A 16,928-nucleotide genomic window follows, 5' to 3' on the forward strand; every position below is an offset into this window, starting at 1 on the left:
TTCCCTCCCTTGTTCCTCCCTTTCTCCTTCCTTCCCTCCTTCCTTACTTCCTCTTTCTTTCCTTCCCTCCCTTTGTCCCTCCCTCTCTCCTTCCTTCCTTCCTTCCCTCCTTCCTTCTTTTCTTCCTTCCCTCACTTCCTTTCTTCCCTCCCTTCTTCCTTCCTTCCTTTCTTCCCTCCCTCATTCCTTCCTTCCTTCCTCCCTTCCCTCCTCCATTCTTCCTTCCTTCCTTCCCTCTTTCCTTCTTTCCTTCCCTCCCTCTGTTCCTCCCTTCCCTCCTTCCTTCCTTCCTTCTTTCTTTCCCTCCCTCCCTCTGCCCCCTCCCTCCCTCTGTCCCACTCCGCTGGCTCTTGGTGGGGTCTTGTGCACCCCACAGATCCTGTGGTAGTGTCCCCATGGTCTGGCTGCTGTTGGCCAGCTGGGACTTTGTGGCTGATTTGCACGTCGCCCTGTGTGCCTTTCTGTTGACCTCGCTTCAGAGTGAGGGGGAAGCCAGACACCTGCTCTTCCGGACTGAGCAACAGGCACCGCAGCCAGCCCGACCCATCCTGGGGCAGTGCCTGCTGGGGTCCCGGCCACCTGAGCCCCGGGCAGGCATCACTGGCAGGGCTCACAGCTGACCCTGGGGTCCTGGAAGCTTGCAGTGCAGGGAGCCGATGGGTTTGTAAAATGCAAGTCAGTGTCTCCTAGCGGCTGCCCAGTGATCCCCTCCCTGCTCGCGTGGGGCAGGAGCCAACCTGGGGCTCCCAAAAGGGCTGAACCTCCCGAGCCGAATCGTGGAGCCCTGCGGTTCAGGCTGTCGGGGCCTTACCCCAGTTGGGACATCTTCACCCCAAGCATGATGGCAAAAGGCAAGCCCTGGCCAGCTCTCCCTGACCTTCCTGCCAGGAGCTGCTGGAGATGGGATAGGCATGTGCCAGGGCAGAACAGCATTCTAGACACACCACAACCACACCTCTGTCCCAGGGCTGACTCCTCTGAGCCTGGCTGCAGGTGTGTGGCACTGCCCACACTCAGGAGCCCCTGCCTCTTCCACAGGAGAAGTCCCCTGAGAGCCCAGTCTGGGGGACACAGGGCCGAGCCCCTCGAGTCGCAGTGGGACCTGGGGGAGGCCGAGGGAGGCTTTGGCCAGGCCCCATCTCCCAACACCATGGGATGCACAGAACAGGTGGGTCTAGGTGGCTCGTGGCACTGCCAACTGCAGGGGCTAAGATGTCGGGTTGAGGCCCAAGTCCTGAAGGCTGAGTGGCTCCAGGGTGGGTGGCCTTACAGGTGGTGTTAGAAGGGACAGGTGGGCCTGGGCAGCCTAGAGAAGGGGAGAGGAGACAGCAGGGGTGGTAGACAGTCTGGGAGCCCAAGTGCAGGGAACCATGGGCTTGAGAGCCAGCCCCTCCCTGCAGACCTGTAGGCCGGGCTGGGGGGCCCCAGGCCAGACTGCGGCCATGGTGGTGGGTGAGATGAGTGACATCTTGAAGGCGCATGCAGGGCAGGCATTGCCAGAGGGGCCCAGTCAGGAGGGACTGATGGAGGAGGTGCTGGAGCCAGCTGGACTCAGTGATGCCCCCTGAGCCGTGCTCCCGCTGGGTGGGGGGCAGAGACCAGCTCTGCCACTTTCTTGGCCTGGGACTGGGGCTCTCCTGCTCTTTTCAGGTCCCTGGGGCCTTGGTCTGCAGCCTGGCTTCCGCAGGGTGAGAGCAGGGCCGCAGGGGTGGGCTCCCTGCTGCTGCGCCGCCTCCAGAGCAAGCTTGTTCTGAAGGCTCCTGCCTTGGGAGCTGAGCCATGGTGTGTCCTCACGGGGTGCTGTGCACGGGCCTCGAGGTAGACAGTGTGGATGTGCCCAGGACGGGAGTCCTGGGGGTGTGGCTTTCCTCCTCACAGGGACCTCAGCTTCAAGCCGGGATCAGTGGCGGCTCTATCCACAGCCAGCAGGAGACAGGGCTGTCTCAGCCGCTCTCTGCTGGGCTCCTGGCTTCCAGGCTGCCCGGGTCCTGAAAGTGGGACCTGCTCGGGAGGATGGGTGCCTGCTGACAGAGCCTGGTGCTCCATAGCGGGAGGGTGGGCGTCATCCGGTATGGACAGCCCCTTCCCTGGGCTCTGTCCTGGGTGTGACCTGTTGGCTGGGTCTCCTTTTCCCTCTAATGTCTACCTTCCCCTGCAGCTGTCCCTGGGTCTGACGAGCACTCCCAGCACCCACGGAGCAGCCACGTCTCCCCCAGGCCCATCAGCCCCTGTCTTCTGGGGAGGGTGATTCCTGTGTGCCTTCTCCCTGCCCCCCTCCCCCACCAGCCCCTGAGTCCCTGTGGCGCGGTGGGGAGTGTGTGTGACCTGCGCAGGTTCCAGGGGCGGATTCGTCTCTCTCCTGCAGCTTTTTCCGTGCAGCGCGGTTTGTGCGGAGTTGGGCTCCGGTGACTTCCCCTGCAGGTTCTTTCTCTGGGGTGTGGCTGGTGTCTCCCCCTCTGCAGCCTGCTGCTGGCTGGGTCCTGACCGCACCTGCCACGGCAGGAAACACATTTGTTATGCCTTGGCTGGTCCCTGTGTGACTGGATCCCGCCACATGGGCCACACCCTGGGCCTACCCACCAAGGCCCAGCCTTGGCGCCAGGGACATTCAGCCTGGAGGTGACTGGCTGTGACTCAGGACTCGGAGGAGTAGAGAGAGCCGGGCAGGGGTCCCTCCACCTTGAGGAAGACCTGGGTGGGCTCTTCAGGAGCTTAGAAGGGCTAAGTCTTAAGGGCCGGTGATGCAGAGCCGCCTGCCCGCCTGGGCCTCTGCATGCCTGGGATTGGTGTGAAGGGCCTTTGCCTCATAGAGGCCTGCCTGAACCGGTGCTGGTGGTGGAAGGCGGCTGCGGCGGCCCCATGGTGGTCCAGAGCAGGTCTGCATACTTGCAGCGGCCCGGCTGGCTCAAAGGGGCCTGGGCTCCATCTCTCAAGCCCCTCATTTGTGCTCCACCCACAGGAGATGCTGCCCAAGGACCCTAGATGCCTCTCTAGAGCATGAGCTCGGGCAAGACTGCTCGCTACAACCGCTTCTCTGGAGGGCCCAGCAACCTTCCCACCCCAGACGTCACCACCGGGGTAAGGGCGTGCCCCAAGGGTAAGGGTCTGCCCCTCTGCATGCCCAACATCCCCAGGACCCCCCAGCATGCCCCAGGGACCTGGTGCTTCCTGCAGAGCTCCCAGCGCAGTCCCCTCCCAAGCTTGGGTCTCGGGGGAGCTGGTGTGTGTGTGTTAGGCGTGTGAGTGCTGCGTGGCCTGGCCCAGTCGCGTGTTAGGTGTGTGAGTGGGCTCCACATGTGCGTGTCCTCCTTGTGTCCGGGAATGAGCCCAGGTTTCCTGCATCCTCCCTCTAGACCAGAATGGAAACGACCTTTGGACCCGCCTTTTCGGCCGTCACCACCATCACAAAAGGTGAGCCCTTAAGCCGAGGCCAGCCCAGGCTGGGAATAACTGGGGCACCCCCACACCCACCCTGCTAAGGACTGAAGGGCACTTCCTGGTGAGCCGGTGTTGCGTGCCAGTGCTGGGTGTGGGCAGCCTCACATCCCAGCCTCTGTCCTCACAGCCTCTCAGCCTTGAGCCTCCCTGCTGGACAGGAGTCGGGTGTCCTGTTCCTTGCGCCTTGGTGACTGTCCTGTGCCCTCTCTCCCTACCCTCTTCATCCCCTCTCAGGAGGCTGCCCTGACATCTCCAGCCCCACCACACAGCCCTGTCCCTTGTCACAGTGACCCCCAGCTTGTCCCCAGTCTCAGGCTTCTGGCCAGTCTCTGAAAGGTCCTGTGTGCCCGGAGGTCCTCTCTGGAGTTTGGGCCTGGGGCTTCAGTACCAGTGCTGCGGTTGTAAAATATTAATAGGAAAAGAGAGAGAGAGTGGAAGAGGTCCATACGTCTGGTTTGTTTGTTTTTTTGAGATGAGTGTCACTCTGTCACCCAGGTTGGAGTACAGTGGTGCAATCTCGGCTCACTGCAACCTGCACCTCCTGGGATAAGTCCTCCTACCTCAGCCTCCCAGGAAGTTGGGACCACAGGCACCACCACACCTGGCTAATTTTTTTTTTTATGTTTGGTAGAGATGAGGTCTCACCATGTTGCCCAGGATGGTCTCAAATTCCTGGGCTCAAGTGATCCTCCTGCCTCGGCCTCCCAAAGTGCTGGAATTACACGCGTGAGCCACCATGCCAAACCCAATAAATCTTCACCTGCACATGACCACTGGGCGGGGTCCGTGACGGAAACCTGAAGTTTCCTTGCTGCTTCTCAGCCCTAAACCCTAAGAACCAGAGTGCTGCGCGTTGAACTCAAGCACCGTGCTCAGGGAGACCGTGAGGAAGTGGCGGCACCTTCTTCCCGAGGTGCAGGGCCAGGGACCCTCGTTCGGGGCGGGGGCTCTGGAACGACTTTGTTCTCTCTCCTTGCTGGCACTCTGCCCTTTGTAGAAGCACACCAGCTGCTAGTTAGTTTTTTAACTGCTCTGATAAACCTGGCCATGGGGTCACAGGGCCGCCAAGGACACCTGCTCACAGCAGCGCCTCTTTGCTGCCGGTGACCCCCTCAGGGGCTCTCCAGGGGCCCTCTTTTGTTTTTTTTTCTTGGATCGTTCTTTTGGAGGAAAAAAAAAATGTCATCCCTAATCCAACCCCCACAAAAAATGGTGGGTGCCTTTTCATCTACCCTTAGAAGCCCCATGGCCCCTGTCACACGGCAGAAGGTGCCCAGGATGGGGCAGGGCACGGCTGCTGTGCCTGGCCCCTCGGCAGCAGGGATGGGCAGAGCCAGGCAGGGTGCCCCCAGGTGCCTCACCTGGCCCCTCAGGACAGATGGGGAAACCGAGGCTTAGTCACACGGCAGCCTGTTGAGGCCTCGATTTTGAGCCCAGCACTGTTTGTGACATCCGAGCCTGGCTGGTCCTGAGTCCGGGAGGTGGCTCTCTCTGGCTCCCACGTGGACTGACCGGCCCTTCCCAGGGCAGCCCTGCCCTCTGGCCCTGGCCACGCTGGGGTGACGTGCGGGCAGGAGGAGGGAGGGCACTTCAGCTCCTGCCTCAGAGGAGGCCACCAAGGCTGGGGCCACTTCCTAGTCCTGGCTGTGCCGGGGACACCCGGATGCGGTCCTGGCCCTTCTGTATCCCAGCCCCACACCTCGGCCTCAGCTTCCCCCTCTGTGAGTGGAGGCTGTCAGGGAACTCACCTGGCAGAGGCACCTCAAGAGGCACGTAAAACGGCATCCCCAGCCACTGCCAGGCGGCCTCCAGAGTGACGGCTCCGTGTTGGCCATGGGCCTCAGCTGGCTCAGGCTGGGGTGCTGGGGAGCTTGTAGAGGCCCTGAAAGAAGACCCTGCCTGGGGTAGGCAGGGCTGGGGCTGGGGCTGCTGGACTCAGCGCTCGGACTGTCCAGATGTAGACCGAGCCTAGTGTCCACGCTCCTGGCACTGCTTTGACCTTGAGAGGGAACCCAAGCTTTCCCGGCACCATCCCTGCACACTTTTCTGCCTGCCCGGCACTGGGGAGGGCTGTGAGCACGGGCCCCACCTCCCTCGCATCTGCTGAGGGAGCTCCCACTCAGGCACCAGCCCTCTTGCCTTGCAGCCGATGGGACCAGCACCTACAAGCAGCACTGCAGGACACCCTCCTCCTCCAGCACTCTTGCCTACTCCCCGCGGGACGAGGAGGACAGCATGGTAGGTCCCCACCCCGCAGGAGCCCATGTGAGCCTCAGCCTCCCCCTACCCTCCCTCCTGGGGGACCCGGTCCCGGAAGGAGCTGACAGTGAGCTGGTGAGGCACAGGACAGGAACAGCACCTGTGGATACCCTGAGGCCTCAGCATGCATGGCAGGTGTGTGAGAAAGGAGGCTCCTGTGGCTGGACTGTGGGTGGCAGGGGGCAGCCAGTGAGGGCAGCGGGGCCTGATGGCATGGCACCTGCAGGCCAGAATGAGGCATATTTGGCTCTATCTTAAGGGAGGTGGAAGCCACAGAAGGTTCGATCAGGATAACACAATAAAACATATGCTTTGAAAGGTTGCGTTTCCCATCCTGGCTAACACGGTGAAACCCCGTCTCTACTAAAAAATACAAAAAAACTAGCCGGGCGAGGTGGCGGGCGCCTGTAGTCCGTCCCAGCTACTCGGGAGGCTGAGGCAGGAGAATGGCGTAAACCCGGGAGGTGGAGCTTGCAGTGAGCCGAGATCCGGCCACCACACTCCAGCTTGGGCGACAGAGCGAGACTCCATCTCAAAAAAAAAAAAAAAAAAAAGAAAGGTTGCGTTGCTGCTGGGTAGGGAATGAGTGGGGTTGCTGGGTCCAGGCAGGGTTTGAGGAAGGGTCCTGATGAGAGGAGGGAGAGGAAAGGTGTGTGGACCTAAGCTGTGAGGACACCAGAGGGAATGGGGTGGGGGCTGCAGAACCTGCGCCAAGTGCTGGGGGAGCCAGATAATTCCCTGTTGCTGGCTGTGTTGGGGGACAGAAAGGTTCAGGTCAGTCGGGGGCTGGCTGCTGGTACCTGAGCCCTGTGGCCAGGGTCTCAGTGGTCATTCCCTGCCATCCTGGTCAATGGCACTCATTGGTGGGCTCTGGGCCTACCCAGGGAACAGAGGCCAACTCTGCCCTGGGCATGAAGGACCAGCCTAGCAGGGGGTGGGGGCGTGTGGGGCCTCCCTGGCAGCTGCCTCTCTCCAGTGCCTTAGACACCAGGTGTGGTGGCCCTGCTGGCCCTCTTGGGACCGAGGCCTTTTCCTTTTTCCTTTCTTTTTATTTTTTTTGAGACGGACTTTCACTCTTATTGTCCAGGCGGGAGTGCAGTGGTATAATCTCGGCTCACTGCAACCTCCGCCTCCCAGGTTTAAGTGACTCTCTGGCCTCAGCCTCCCGAGTAGCTGGGGTTACAGGCATACACCACCACTGCCGCTAATTTTGAATTTTTAGTAGAGACAGGGTTTCTCCATGTTGGTCAGGCTGGTCTCAAACTCCCAACCTCAGGTGATCCGCCCCCCTCGGCCTCCCAAAGTGCTGGGATTACAGGCGTGAGCCACTGCCCCCAGCTTTCTTTTTTCATTTCTAACAGTAAGAAGAAAAGATTTCTTTTGTTTCCTTTGTTTGTATGTTTGTTTGTTGAGATGAAATCTCGTTTTGTCACCCATGCTAGAGTGTACTGGTGCAGTCTCAGCTCAACTGCAACCTCTCCCTCCTGGGTTCAAGCCATTCTCCTACCTCAGTCTCCTGAGTAGCTGGGATCACACATCCGTGCTACCATGCCCAGCTAATTTTTGTATTTTTAGGAGAGATGGTTTTTCACCACGTTGGCCAGGCTGGTCTCAAACTCCTGGCCTCAAGTGATTTGCCCACTTTGGACTCCCAAAGTGCTGGGATTACAGGCGTTAGCCACCTTTCTCGGCCAGAAAAGAAGTTTTTAATTAATTGAACAAACACACCCGTGTGCCGGGTGCTAGGCCGAGGACGAGTTGGGTATGTCTGGGCCCCTGCCTGCTTCAGTTTCCACAACCCGAAGGCCACGCATCCACCGTGCTTGTGGTTCCCATAATCGCCTGCTATCCCCATGGGTCACCATGGCTTTAAAGAGGGGCGGGTATCTTCTCTCTTTGCCCTTAGGCCCACACAGGGAGTCCCCCTCCTGCCCTTTCCCCTGCCCCCCAGGCCTGGCCGCCGTTAGCCCCCACGCCCAGGAGGGTGGGAGACTCTGGGGTAGCAGTGGGCAGGCCGGGGAAAGTGGGTCCCGTGCCAGCTACTGCTCTGCTCTCACCTCTGGGGCTCTCCCTGCTGCCATGGGGCCTTATGACTCACTTCCTCTGACTCCCTGCTGCTCTCCACGTGCTGTTTCCATGCAGATGGGCCCTTGGGACCTGAAGGGAGGTGGGCACACGGGACACAATGCCCCCTCTGCTGGCCTTGGGACTGGCTCTGTCCCTGTGCTCTGTGGGTTTCATACCCAGGGCTGCCGGCAAAGGGGCCAGAGGCTCAGCAGAGCAGCAGCAGGACCCCAGGTGGCCGTCCGCTGGGGCTGGGCCCCTCTGCAGTCAGAGCTCCGGGAGAGGAACCTTGGGCAGCGTGGCTCTCGGAAACTTCTGGAGATTTCCAGGCTAGAGGGGAAGAAGGGACAGTGTCTGCCCCTCCCCCAGACTCCCTTGTCGGTAGCTCAGGCAGAGGCAGGCACCTGTGTCCCTCACTCCTGCCTGGGGAAGCTCAGCTGAGGTTCTGTGGGGGCCTGGCCCTGCCTTCCCTCTGAGCCTCCCAGCTGGGCCTGGTGTACCCCACCAGCAAGGCCAGACAAGCAGCCAGACCCGGGGGGCACCTGGAACCCAGCGCCGCTCCCTGCCAGCCTTCCTGGCCCTTCCATCCTGCGGTCACGGCCTCGGCTGCCCGGGATTGGCTGGTAGAGGTGCCCCCTCACAGCCCACATTCCCTCACGGGAAGCAGGAAGCCGCCGGGGTATGTGGAATTGAATAGCAGGAAGTCTCTCCATTGACACAAAGAGAGGTGGCAGGCGTGAGCGGGCAGCCCAGCACCCCGGCCCAGGCGGGCAGGCGGGGACCTGGGCTGCATCAGCTCCCCACACCCACCCACGGCCCCTGTGGACGAGGAGAGTGCCCTCAGTGACCGGGGTGGCCCCAGGGGTGCTGCTACCTTCCTGTTTCCGCCGGGCTGGTTCCTGTCCTCCCCAAGGCTCTGACCCCGTGCGGAACCCCCTGACAGGCGCCTCTCTCTCCGCGCAGCCCCCCATCAGCACTCCCCGCCGCTCTGACTCTGCCATCTCCGTCCGCTCCCTGCACTCGGAGTCCAGCATGTCCCTGCGCTCCACGTTCTCACTGCCTGAGGAGGAGGAGGAGCCGGTAGGTGTGGGAGACTCAGCGCAGAGCGGCTTCCAGGGCTGTCACTGCAGCGGTAGCACGGAGGCACCGTCCCCTCCGCCATGCCAGCCCAGCTCACAGGGAGGGCGGCTGGAGCCTGACAGGAACCGCAGTGCTTGGTCCGTGGTGGGGACTCGAGGGGCCAGGCTGAGTCCCCTGGGCATGTGCCCCACTCCCCTTTCTCAGGGCTGCCCGGGAACTGGCAGTGGGAAGCATGGGGCTCCGGCGGGGCCCTTTCCAGTCTCACCCCAGGAAGGAGGCAGGCGAGGGCGGCCAATACTGGGTAGCTGGACTCATCCTCCTGGGCTGGGCCCTTCCTCTGGGGCCACAGACCTCGCTCTCCCTCTTGGGCCCCGATCAAGCCCCCCAGCTCTAAGCAGGCCTCTCTCAGGACGTGCCCCCCGTCCTCAGAGGATAGCCAGGCCTGGAGCGAGAGTACCTGGGTGCCTGAGTGGTGGTGGGGCTGAGGGTGGCCTCCCGCCATTGCCTGCCTTTCACGCTTGGTTCCAGGAGCCACTGGTGTTTGCAGAGCAGCCCTCGGTGAAGCTGTGCTGTCAGCTCTGCTGCAGTGTCTTCAAAGACCCCGTGATCACCACGTGTGGGGTGAGTCGGCCCCCCTTCCCAGACCCCATGCTGCTGGAGGCCCCCACAAGACCCCAGGCCTCTCAGGGGCCGGGGCTGCTGGTCCCTGGCCTCGGCCGAGGCCTGGTCTGGCTGCACTGGGATTGGGGTGCAGTGAGGCCTGTGGCTGCCATGGCCGTGGACTTGGGAAAAAGAGGACCCTGTGGCTGCCCTCAAGGTCTGCCCTTTGCCTCCACAGCACACGTTCTGTAGAAGATGTGCCTTGAAGTCAGGTAGGCTTGTGCCCCAGCCGAGGCCTGGCACTGACCGTGCCCCTGGCTGCCGAGCTGAGACGGGCAGTTCTCCCTTGTCCCCCGCACAGCGACCGGGCCTGTTTGGCCTCTGCTGGGGGTGGGATGGGGCTGCAGCAGTCCTTGGGATGCTCAGGCTGAGGCTCAGGCCCTCCATGAACAGAGTGGGGACACCCCAAATTCTAGTGTGTCCAGACTCAGAGACCCCACAGCAGGTGTGGGCCGAGGCTCCCCAGGTCAGGGTGGGTACCCTCTGGGGAGGCCTTTCTCACTGGTGAGGCTGTCGTCCTCCCACATGGCGCCCACTCCTGCCTGCCTGTCCACACTCTGCCCTCTGCCCTCTTGGCCCCACCCCACACTTTTCCGGGCACAACTGAGAGTATCACAGGTGACACTTCCTCACCACCTGCTGCTCCTTCTTGGTGGCCCACCTGTGCCCCCGTTCCCATGCTGCATGCCTCAAGAGGGGCAGATGGACAGGAGATCTGACCCCCGTTAGAGGCTCATGCCCACCCCGGTGAGGGAGCATGTTCCAGGCAAGCCGTCGGGGTAAGTACGCCCTCCTCCCCCAGAAAAGTGTCCTGTGGACAATGTCAAACTGACCGTGGTGGTGAACAACATCGCGGTGGCCGAGCAGATCGGGGAGCTCTTCATCCACTGCCGGCACGGCTGCCGGGCAGCAGGTGGCGGGAAGCCCCCCATCTTTGAGGTGGACCCCCGAGGGTGCCCCTTCACCATCAAGCTCAGTGCCCGGAAGTAAGTGCCCCTCCCTGGGCACCTTTGCCTCCCTGGGGGCTGCCTCTCAGGGCTTTGGCTCAGGCCTCCCCACATCCCACCCTGGCACAGGGACCACGAGGGCAGCTGTGACTACAGGCCTGTGCGGTGCCCCAACAACCCCAGCTGCCCCCCACTGCTCAAGATGAACCTGGAGGCCCACCTCAAGGAGTGTGAGCACATCAAATGTCCCCACTCCAAGTACGGGTGAGTGGGGGGCGGGCGGGGGCGGACGCAGTCCCTCCACAGACTTCACTAAGAACCGCCTGCTTGCTGGTCCCGGGGAGGTGGGTCGGAGCTGGGACCACACCGGGGTCTTGTAATCCTCTCTGAGGCCCAGGAGCCCAGCAGAGGCCCAAGGCCCTGGAAACACAGAGGAGGAGCCAAGGGCGTCCGGGAAGGTGGGCATGGACGCTCCCGCAGCCCGCCAGGCATGGGCGGAGTTGAACAAATGCTGGGCTTGAGAGCTCTGGAGAGGGAGGTGGGGGTGGGAGGAGAGGCAGGAGCCCAGTTCTTCAGGGCAGGGAGGCTGCCGAGGGGTGTGGTTTTATCCTCAGGGAGGGAGGAACCCTTAAAGAGCTCTGCAGGGGTGACGTGATGGGACCTCGCTTGTGAAGCTGCCTGGGGTAGCTGGGTGGGGAGGAGGGGCAGCTGGACCTGGGGTGCAGTGGCCACAGGGCTGGAGCATTCGAGGGGGATTCTTGAGGATAGGGAGCCACCAGCAGGGACCCACCAGACAGGCAGGTGGGCAGCTGTCCTGTCCCCGTAGGTGCACGTTCATCGGGAACCAGGACACTTACGAGACCCACCTGGAGACTTGCCGCTTTGAGGGCCTGAAGGAGTTTCTGCAGCAGACGGACGACCGCTTCCACGAGATGCACGTGGCGCTGGCGCAGAAGGACCAGGAGATCGCCTTCCTGCGCTCCATGCTGGGCAAGCTCTCGGAGAAGATCGACCAGCTAGAGAAGAGCCTGGAGCTCAAGTTTGGTGAGGGTGGGCACTGGGGCAGGTGGGGGCCTGGCCACTGCTCCGGGCACCAGTGACACCCCCTCTCCTCCTGCTCCTCAGACGTCCTGGATGAAAACCAGAGCAAGCTTAGCGAGGACCTCATGGAGTTCCGGCGGGACGCATCCATGTTAAATGTGAGTGGGTGGGGCTGCAGGGGCTGGGTTGTGAGACCCAGGGAGGCTGGTGGCCCTGGCAGGGAGGCCTCCCCTGGCCTTGGCTCCACTAGTCAAGATCAGGGGTCGGTGTGTGGCAGGGGCTTCTGTCGCCCCTGCTCACCCCTGGCCCAGGGCAGCAGGGGCAGAGAAGCTGCACTGGCCCTACAGCAGCCCTGCCCACCTGCCCTCTGCCCTGCCCTTGGCCCTGCAGGACGAGCTGTCCCACATCAACGCGCGGCTGAACATGGGCATCCTGGGCTGTGAGTATGGGCCCGCCGCGGCTCCCACCTGCCCTCCCCCTGGACCCCTACGGGGCCCTCACTCACTGCTCCCATCTCTGCAGCCTACGACCCTCAGCAGATCTTCAAATGCAAAGGGACCTTTGTGGGCCACCAGGGCCCTGTGTGGTGTCTCTGCGTCTACTCCATGGGTGACCTGCTCTTCAGCGGCTCCTCTGACAAGACCATCAAGGTAGGCGGAGTCCTACCTCAGTCTCTGCAGCCTGGATGGGTTGGGCACTACTGCATGCCTGGCACTGCCAGCCTGCCTATGGGTGGGACCTTCTCATGGGCGGGGCTTTCTCCCATGGGCGGGGCTCCCTTACTCATTCCTGTCATGCTGCCCCTTGGCACTGGGCTGACCTTGCTGGGACCCACTGTGGCCCTGGTCTCTGCAGGTGTGGGATACATGTACCACCTACAAGTGCCAGAAGACACTGGAGGGCCATGATGGCATCGTGCTGGCTCTCTGCATCCAGGGGTGAGTCCAGGCACGTGTGTGACCAGTCACTCCCAGGTCAGGAGATGTGGTGCTGCTACTCCGTGGGCCGTGAGCCATGAGCTCGAGCCTGTGTAGCTATGTGTGTGCCCCACCTGTAGGCGCCCTCCACCCGGAGCAGCACTAGCTCCCTGGGCAGCAGTGTGTGGGCCCTCGTGTGGCCTGCACCATCTCCGAAGTTGTGTGTTCCCAACAACTGGCGTAGCCAGCCTCCCAGCAGAACCTTGTCCTGGCCCCGGTGCTCCTCGTGCAACCAGAAGATGGGGGGGCCTTAGGGAGTGAAGGCAGGAGCTCAGCTCTCCTCAGCCTGCAGTCAGAGCCCAGGGCATAGGGACCACGGAGCAACTACCTTGGCCACCTTCTTGCCTCCAGGTGGCCTACCTGCCTCCTGTCTCCTGTCATGAGGCTTTGTGGGAGCGAGCGAGGAAGTGTGTGCATGAGGGATGCTCGCTTTCAGGAGGCGGCAGCTTGACTGCCAGCAGCCGGCCCTGGGATTGACTCAGTGCTAACGGGCGGGTAATTACCTCCCGGCTCGCTGTCAAATGCTTTCCAGGCAGGCATCAGGCTGGTTCACCCCTTCCAAGGTTCCCGTGTGGAGACTGGAAAATAGGCTGGAGCTTAGGGACACAGCAGTGGCCTTGGCCCTGGGCCACGCTGCTGGTTCCTGATGGTTGGCATGGACCTTGGGCCCTGCCAGGGCGGTGTCAGCAGGGACACAGCTTCTCCCACCTTGACACATTGTCTCTGCTTCCCCAGGTGCAAACTCTACAGTGGCTCTGCAGACTGCACCATCATTGTGAGTGGGGCCTACAGGCGGGTGGGCAGGAGGCAGCCCAGGCCTGCCTCAGTATGTAGGTGCCCTAGGGACGTGTTTCTCCCCATCTGGGCTCCGGACTCCAGACTCCAGGTGACAGGGCTTGGTGCCCTGAGGCTTCCGGTCCTTCCCCAATCAGGTGTGGGACATCCAGAACCTGCAGAAGGTGAACACCATCCGGGCCCACGACAACCCGGTGTGCACGCTGGTCTCCTCACACAACATGCTCTTCAGCGGCTCCCTGAAGGCCATCAAGGTATGGGTGGAGGGTGTGCCTGCGTGTGTGAGTCACTGAGCTGTCCCTTGCCCGCCCAGCCCACAATTGTAGCCATCCCTGCAGGTCTGGGACATCGTGGGCACTGAGCTGAAGTTGAAGAAGGAGCTCACAGGCCTCAACCACTGGGTGCGGGCCCTGGTGGCTGCCCAGAGCTACCTGTACAGCGGCTCCTACCAGACAATCAAGGTGCACCTGGGCACACTTGGTGGCCACAGGGCCTTGTCCCCTACCAGCACTTCCCAGACCAGCACCCGGGGCTCCATCTGCCCTGTTCCTACCTTCGCACATGCCCTGGCTGGGTGGGTGGGCTGCCCAGTGGTGCTGAAGCCCTGGGGGTGCAGGGGCCCTGGGGGTGAAGCACCTGGCCTGGGACCAAGTGGCCCACGATTACTTATAGATCTGGGACATCCGAACCCTCGACTGCATCCATGTCCTGCAGACGTCTGGCGGCAGCGTCTACTCCATTGCTGTGACAAATCACCACATTGTCTGTGGCACCTACGAGAACCTCATCCACGTAAGGCCAGGGCGTCTGGGTGTAGGGCCAGACTGTGGCCCCATCTCCCCTGCCTTGCTCAGTGTCTTTGACCTGCCTGTGCCCACCCCTCCCAGGTGTGGGACATTGAGTCCAAGGAGCAGGTGCGGACCCTCACAGGCCATGTGGGCACTGTGTATGCCCTGGCAGTCATCTCGACACCAGACCAGACCAAAGTCTTCAGTGCATCCTACGACCGGTCCCTCAGGGTGCGTGCGGGCCCAGGGGTGGCAGGAGGCTCAGAGGGCGGGCAGCTGAGCTCTAGTGGGCCCTCACGTCCCATGTGCCCCCAGGTCTGGAGTATGGACAACATGATCTGCACGCAGACCCTGCTGCGTCACCAGGGCAGCGTCACCGCGCTGGCCGTGTCCCGGGGCCGACTCTTCTCAGGGGCTGTGGATAGCACTGTGAAGGTCAGTGCCCATGGCTCGGGCCATTTAAAGGGGCTGCATGGGATGGAGCGGGGGTGGGAATGAGGAGCTGGCAGCCCCAGCATGAGGTGGTGGAGGGGAGGTATGTGTGACAAGTGTGGCTGGGGCAGGGCGGCCGGCCGCAGGACACCTTGGTGAAGCAGCCCTTTCTCTGCAGGTTTGGACTTGCTAACAGGATCCAGGCCAGGCCGTGGCTTCCCCTGGACCAGCCCTGGACCAGCCCTGGACCTGTCTGAACCAGGCTGGTCACATGGGGTGGTCTCGGGGTTTCTGCCTGCCCTGTGGGCACAGGTGGACAGGCTTTGGCAGCCGGGCAGTGCCCTCCCTGCCCCATGCTCGGCGAGCCTCCCTCGGCACTGTCCTCGCCACCCAGCCCCTCTCTCTGGGTGCCAGGTACGACGTTTGCCCTGGCCCACCCTCCATCCCCACCCTAGATGGAGCAAGGGCCTTTTTACTCACCTTTTCTACTGTTTTTAGACTGTATGTAGATTTGGTTACTTCTTGGTGGAAATAAACACTCCACAGACTGTGGCTGTGAGTGGGGACAGCTCCTCGGGACAAGGGGGCTGTGTGTGGCCTTGAGGTTGGTGTGCATAGGCACTGGCTGCTGTGAGTGGGGGGGCATGGGGCGGTTTCCTCTGGTGGACCCCAGGACTTCAGCCCACTCTGGGGCCTCCCTGCTAGGAGGCAACTTGTCACACCCGAGCTGCTGGCCTTCGGACCCATCTCCCCCAACACGTGCCCCCAAAAAGTGAGCCAGGCACTTCTGTTTCCTGCTGTTTATTGACAGCCAACGGCAGCGCCTTGCCCAAACCTCCCCTCCCTGCCTGCTGGAGCCCAGCCTGGGCCGCCCACTGAGGAGAGGCCTGGGGGGACAGCTGGGCACGTCCACTTACAGGGAAACACGGGGTGAGACAGCAGGAAGGGGCCCTGCACGCACGGACGCCACCTCCACCAGCTGCCTCCGCCCGCCCCACACCACAATCGCTGGTTTTCGGCATTTAAAAAATTTTTTTTTTTTAAGAAACGTCAAAGTTGTGCCCAACACTGTGGATCAGCAAACACGATAGAGACCAGTCAGTACTTCTTGGAGGGAGCAGGGACAGAGAGAGGAAAAGGGAGGGTGAGAATGACCACACGACACAGCCTTGGACCATGAGCAGAAGCGTCCGTGGGAACTCCGGCGGGGTGGACGGGCTGCCTGCACAGGCCCCAGAGGAGGCCAGGCACGTCCTCAGAGGAGCTGCAAGCCCGTGGCCTGGCCTGCTACGTGCCGTGCTTCCACGTGGCCGCCACACTGACACACCCACATTCACCACACCCACCCGCGCCCCGATACAGCCACGCCAGGAGGAGGACATGGCCGCCAAGAGCAAGGCACAACCTCGAGTTCTTGGGGCGCAGAGAACTTAGGAGAGAAGCGCGGAGGAGCCCCCGCCAGAGCACCCGCCCCCGGGCCCCAGCCTTCCACCTGTGCTAGCGGCCTGGGGCCTCCACTCTGGCCGGAGGGAGGAAGGACCGCCGGCAGACAGCCTGGTCCTCTTAACAGCTTTTGTCCGGAGCTAGATTCGTGTCCTTTCAGTTGGTAAATGGTTTTCTATAGAATCAATAATATTTCTTTCTTTAAATATATATTTGTTAGTTATACCTTTTTGTTTCTCTGGGGAAATCCGCCTCAGCTCATTCCCAATAAATTAATACTCTTGATAGCTTATATTCTGAGGGTGCGATGGGGCGGGGGGCCCTGACCCTGGTCCCCTGTCCCTTGTGCTGCGCCTGAGCGGCTGACCGGGCGTCCCGATGGGCAGTTCTGTGCTGGGCCCGGGCCTGTGCGCTGCCCCATCCCTGGTCCCGTGGCGCCCTCCCCTTCCGCACAGGCAGGAGGCCCAGCAGGTATTGCACGGGGAGCAGCAAGTGGGGAGGACGCGCGGGCGCGGGGTCTGCCCAGAGCCCTTGGAGCCCCCGGCCAGGCGGTCCCCGGTGGGCGCCCCAGCCCGACCCCAAGGGCCGGAGTTGTGCTTGTGCGGGGTCCTGCCCGGCCGCTCGCGCCGCGCCCAGACGCGCCCATCCTGAGGTATAGGTCAGTGTGCGGGGAGGGCCCGGGCGGCGCAGGCGGGCCCGGCGAGGCGGCGCTCACTCCAGCATGGCGTCCAGCTGGTCGGCCAGGTCGTCGAACATGCTGCCGATGTCGTCCAGGATGCTGCCCGTGCTCTTTTCCGCCGCCGAGTCGCTGCGGGGCGCGGGGCGCGGGGCGTGAGCGGGCGGGGTGGGCCTGGCCACGCCCACCTCGGTCAGGACACGCCCACAGCCCGCATCTCCGTCGGGCTCCGCCTACCGCACGATGACCTCGACCGAGCCCGTTGACGCCGCCCTGTCCCTGCTGAGCCCCGCTCACGCCACGCCCACCTCTACCAAGCCCCGCCCAT

At 62.4% G+C, this 16,928-nt stretch overlaps 2 protein-coding genes across 5 annotated transcripts in view; one reads left to right on the top strand and one right to left on the bottom strand.

Moving 5' to 3' along the window:
- TRAF7 (TNF receptor associated factor 7) overlaps positions 1 to 16,216 on the top strand; it is a 21,978-nt gene extending 5,762 nt beyond the window's left edge. The window contains exons 2-22 of one of the 4 annotated variants that reach the window (XM_017858487.1): positions 1,039 to 1,168; positions 2,960 to 3,078; positions 3,354 to 3,411; positions 5,585 to 5,676; positions 8,725 to 8,841; positions 9,370 to 9,462; positions 9,680 to 9,713; positions 10,304 to 10,487; positions 10,578 to 10,712; positions 11,275 to 11,492; positions 11,574 to 11,647; positions 11,880 to 11,928; positions 12,012 to 12,139; positions 12,345 to 12,427; positions 13,202 to 13,241; positions 13,399 to 13,515; positions 13,600 to 13,722; positions 13,934 to 14,053; positions 14,149 to 14,280; positions 14,365 to 14,484; positions 14,660 to 16,216. In XM_017858487.1, coding sequence (XP_017713976.1) covers positions 2,998 to 3,078; positions 3,354 to 3,411; positions 5,585 to 5,676; positions 8,725 to 8,841; positions 9,370 to 9,462; positions 9,680 to 9,713; positions 10,304 to 10,487; positions 10,578 to 10,712; positions 11,275 to 11,492; positions 11,574 to 11,647; positions 11,880 to 11,928; positions 12,012 to 12,139; positions 12,345 to 12,427; positions 13,202 to 13,241; positions 13,399 to 13,515; positions 13,600 to 13,722; positions 13,934 to 14,053; positions 14,149 to 14,280; positions 14,365 to 14,484; positions 14,660 to 14,674 — 2,013 coding nt within the window. In that variant the 5' untranslated portion in view covers positions 1,039 to 1,168; positions 2,960 to 2,997 and the 3' untranslated portion in view covers positions 14,675 to 16,216. Of the gene's footprint in view, positions 1 to 1,038; positions 1,169 to 2,680; positions 2,877 to 2,959; positions 3,079 to 3,353; positions 3,412 to 5,584; positions 5,677 to 8,724; positions 8,842 to 9,369; positions 9,463 to 9,679; positions 9,714 to 10,303; positions 10,488 to 10,577; positions 10,713 to 11,274; positions 11,493 to 11,573; positions 11,648 to 11,879; positions 11,929 to 12,011; positions 12,140 to 12,344; positions 12,428 to 13,201; positions 13,242 to 13,398; positions 13,516 to 13,599; positions 13,723 to 13,933; positions 14,054 to 14,148; positions 14,281 to 14,364; positions 14,485 to 14,659 lie in introns of those variants that run through there. The other 3 variants (XM_017858488.1, XM_017858486.1, XM_017858489.1) reach the window with 3 other exon arrangements.
- Positions 16,217 to 16,529: 313 nt separating this feature from the next.
- Positions 16,530 to 16,928, bottom strand: part of CASKIN1 (CASK interacting protein 1) — an 11,914-nt gene continuing 11,515 nt past the window's right edge. The window contains 1 exon segment of the mRNA XM_017858296.1: positions 16,530 to 16,833. Coding sequence (XP_017713785.1) covers positions 16,636 to 16,833 — 198 coding nt within the window. The 3' untranslated portion in view covers positions 16,530 to 16,635.

This window comes from Rhinopithecus bieti, unplaced genomic scaffold (assembly GCF_001698545.2).
Source record: "Rhinopithecus bieti isolate Rb0 unplaced genomic scaffold, ASM169854v2 scaffold_47707, whole genome shotgun sequence".
NCBI lineage: Eukaryota > Metazoa > Chordata > Mammalia > Primates > Cercopithecidae > Rhinopithecus > Rhinopithecus bieti.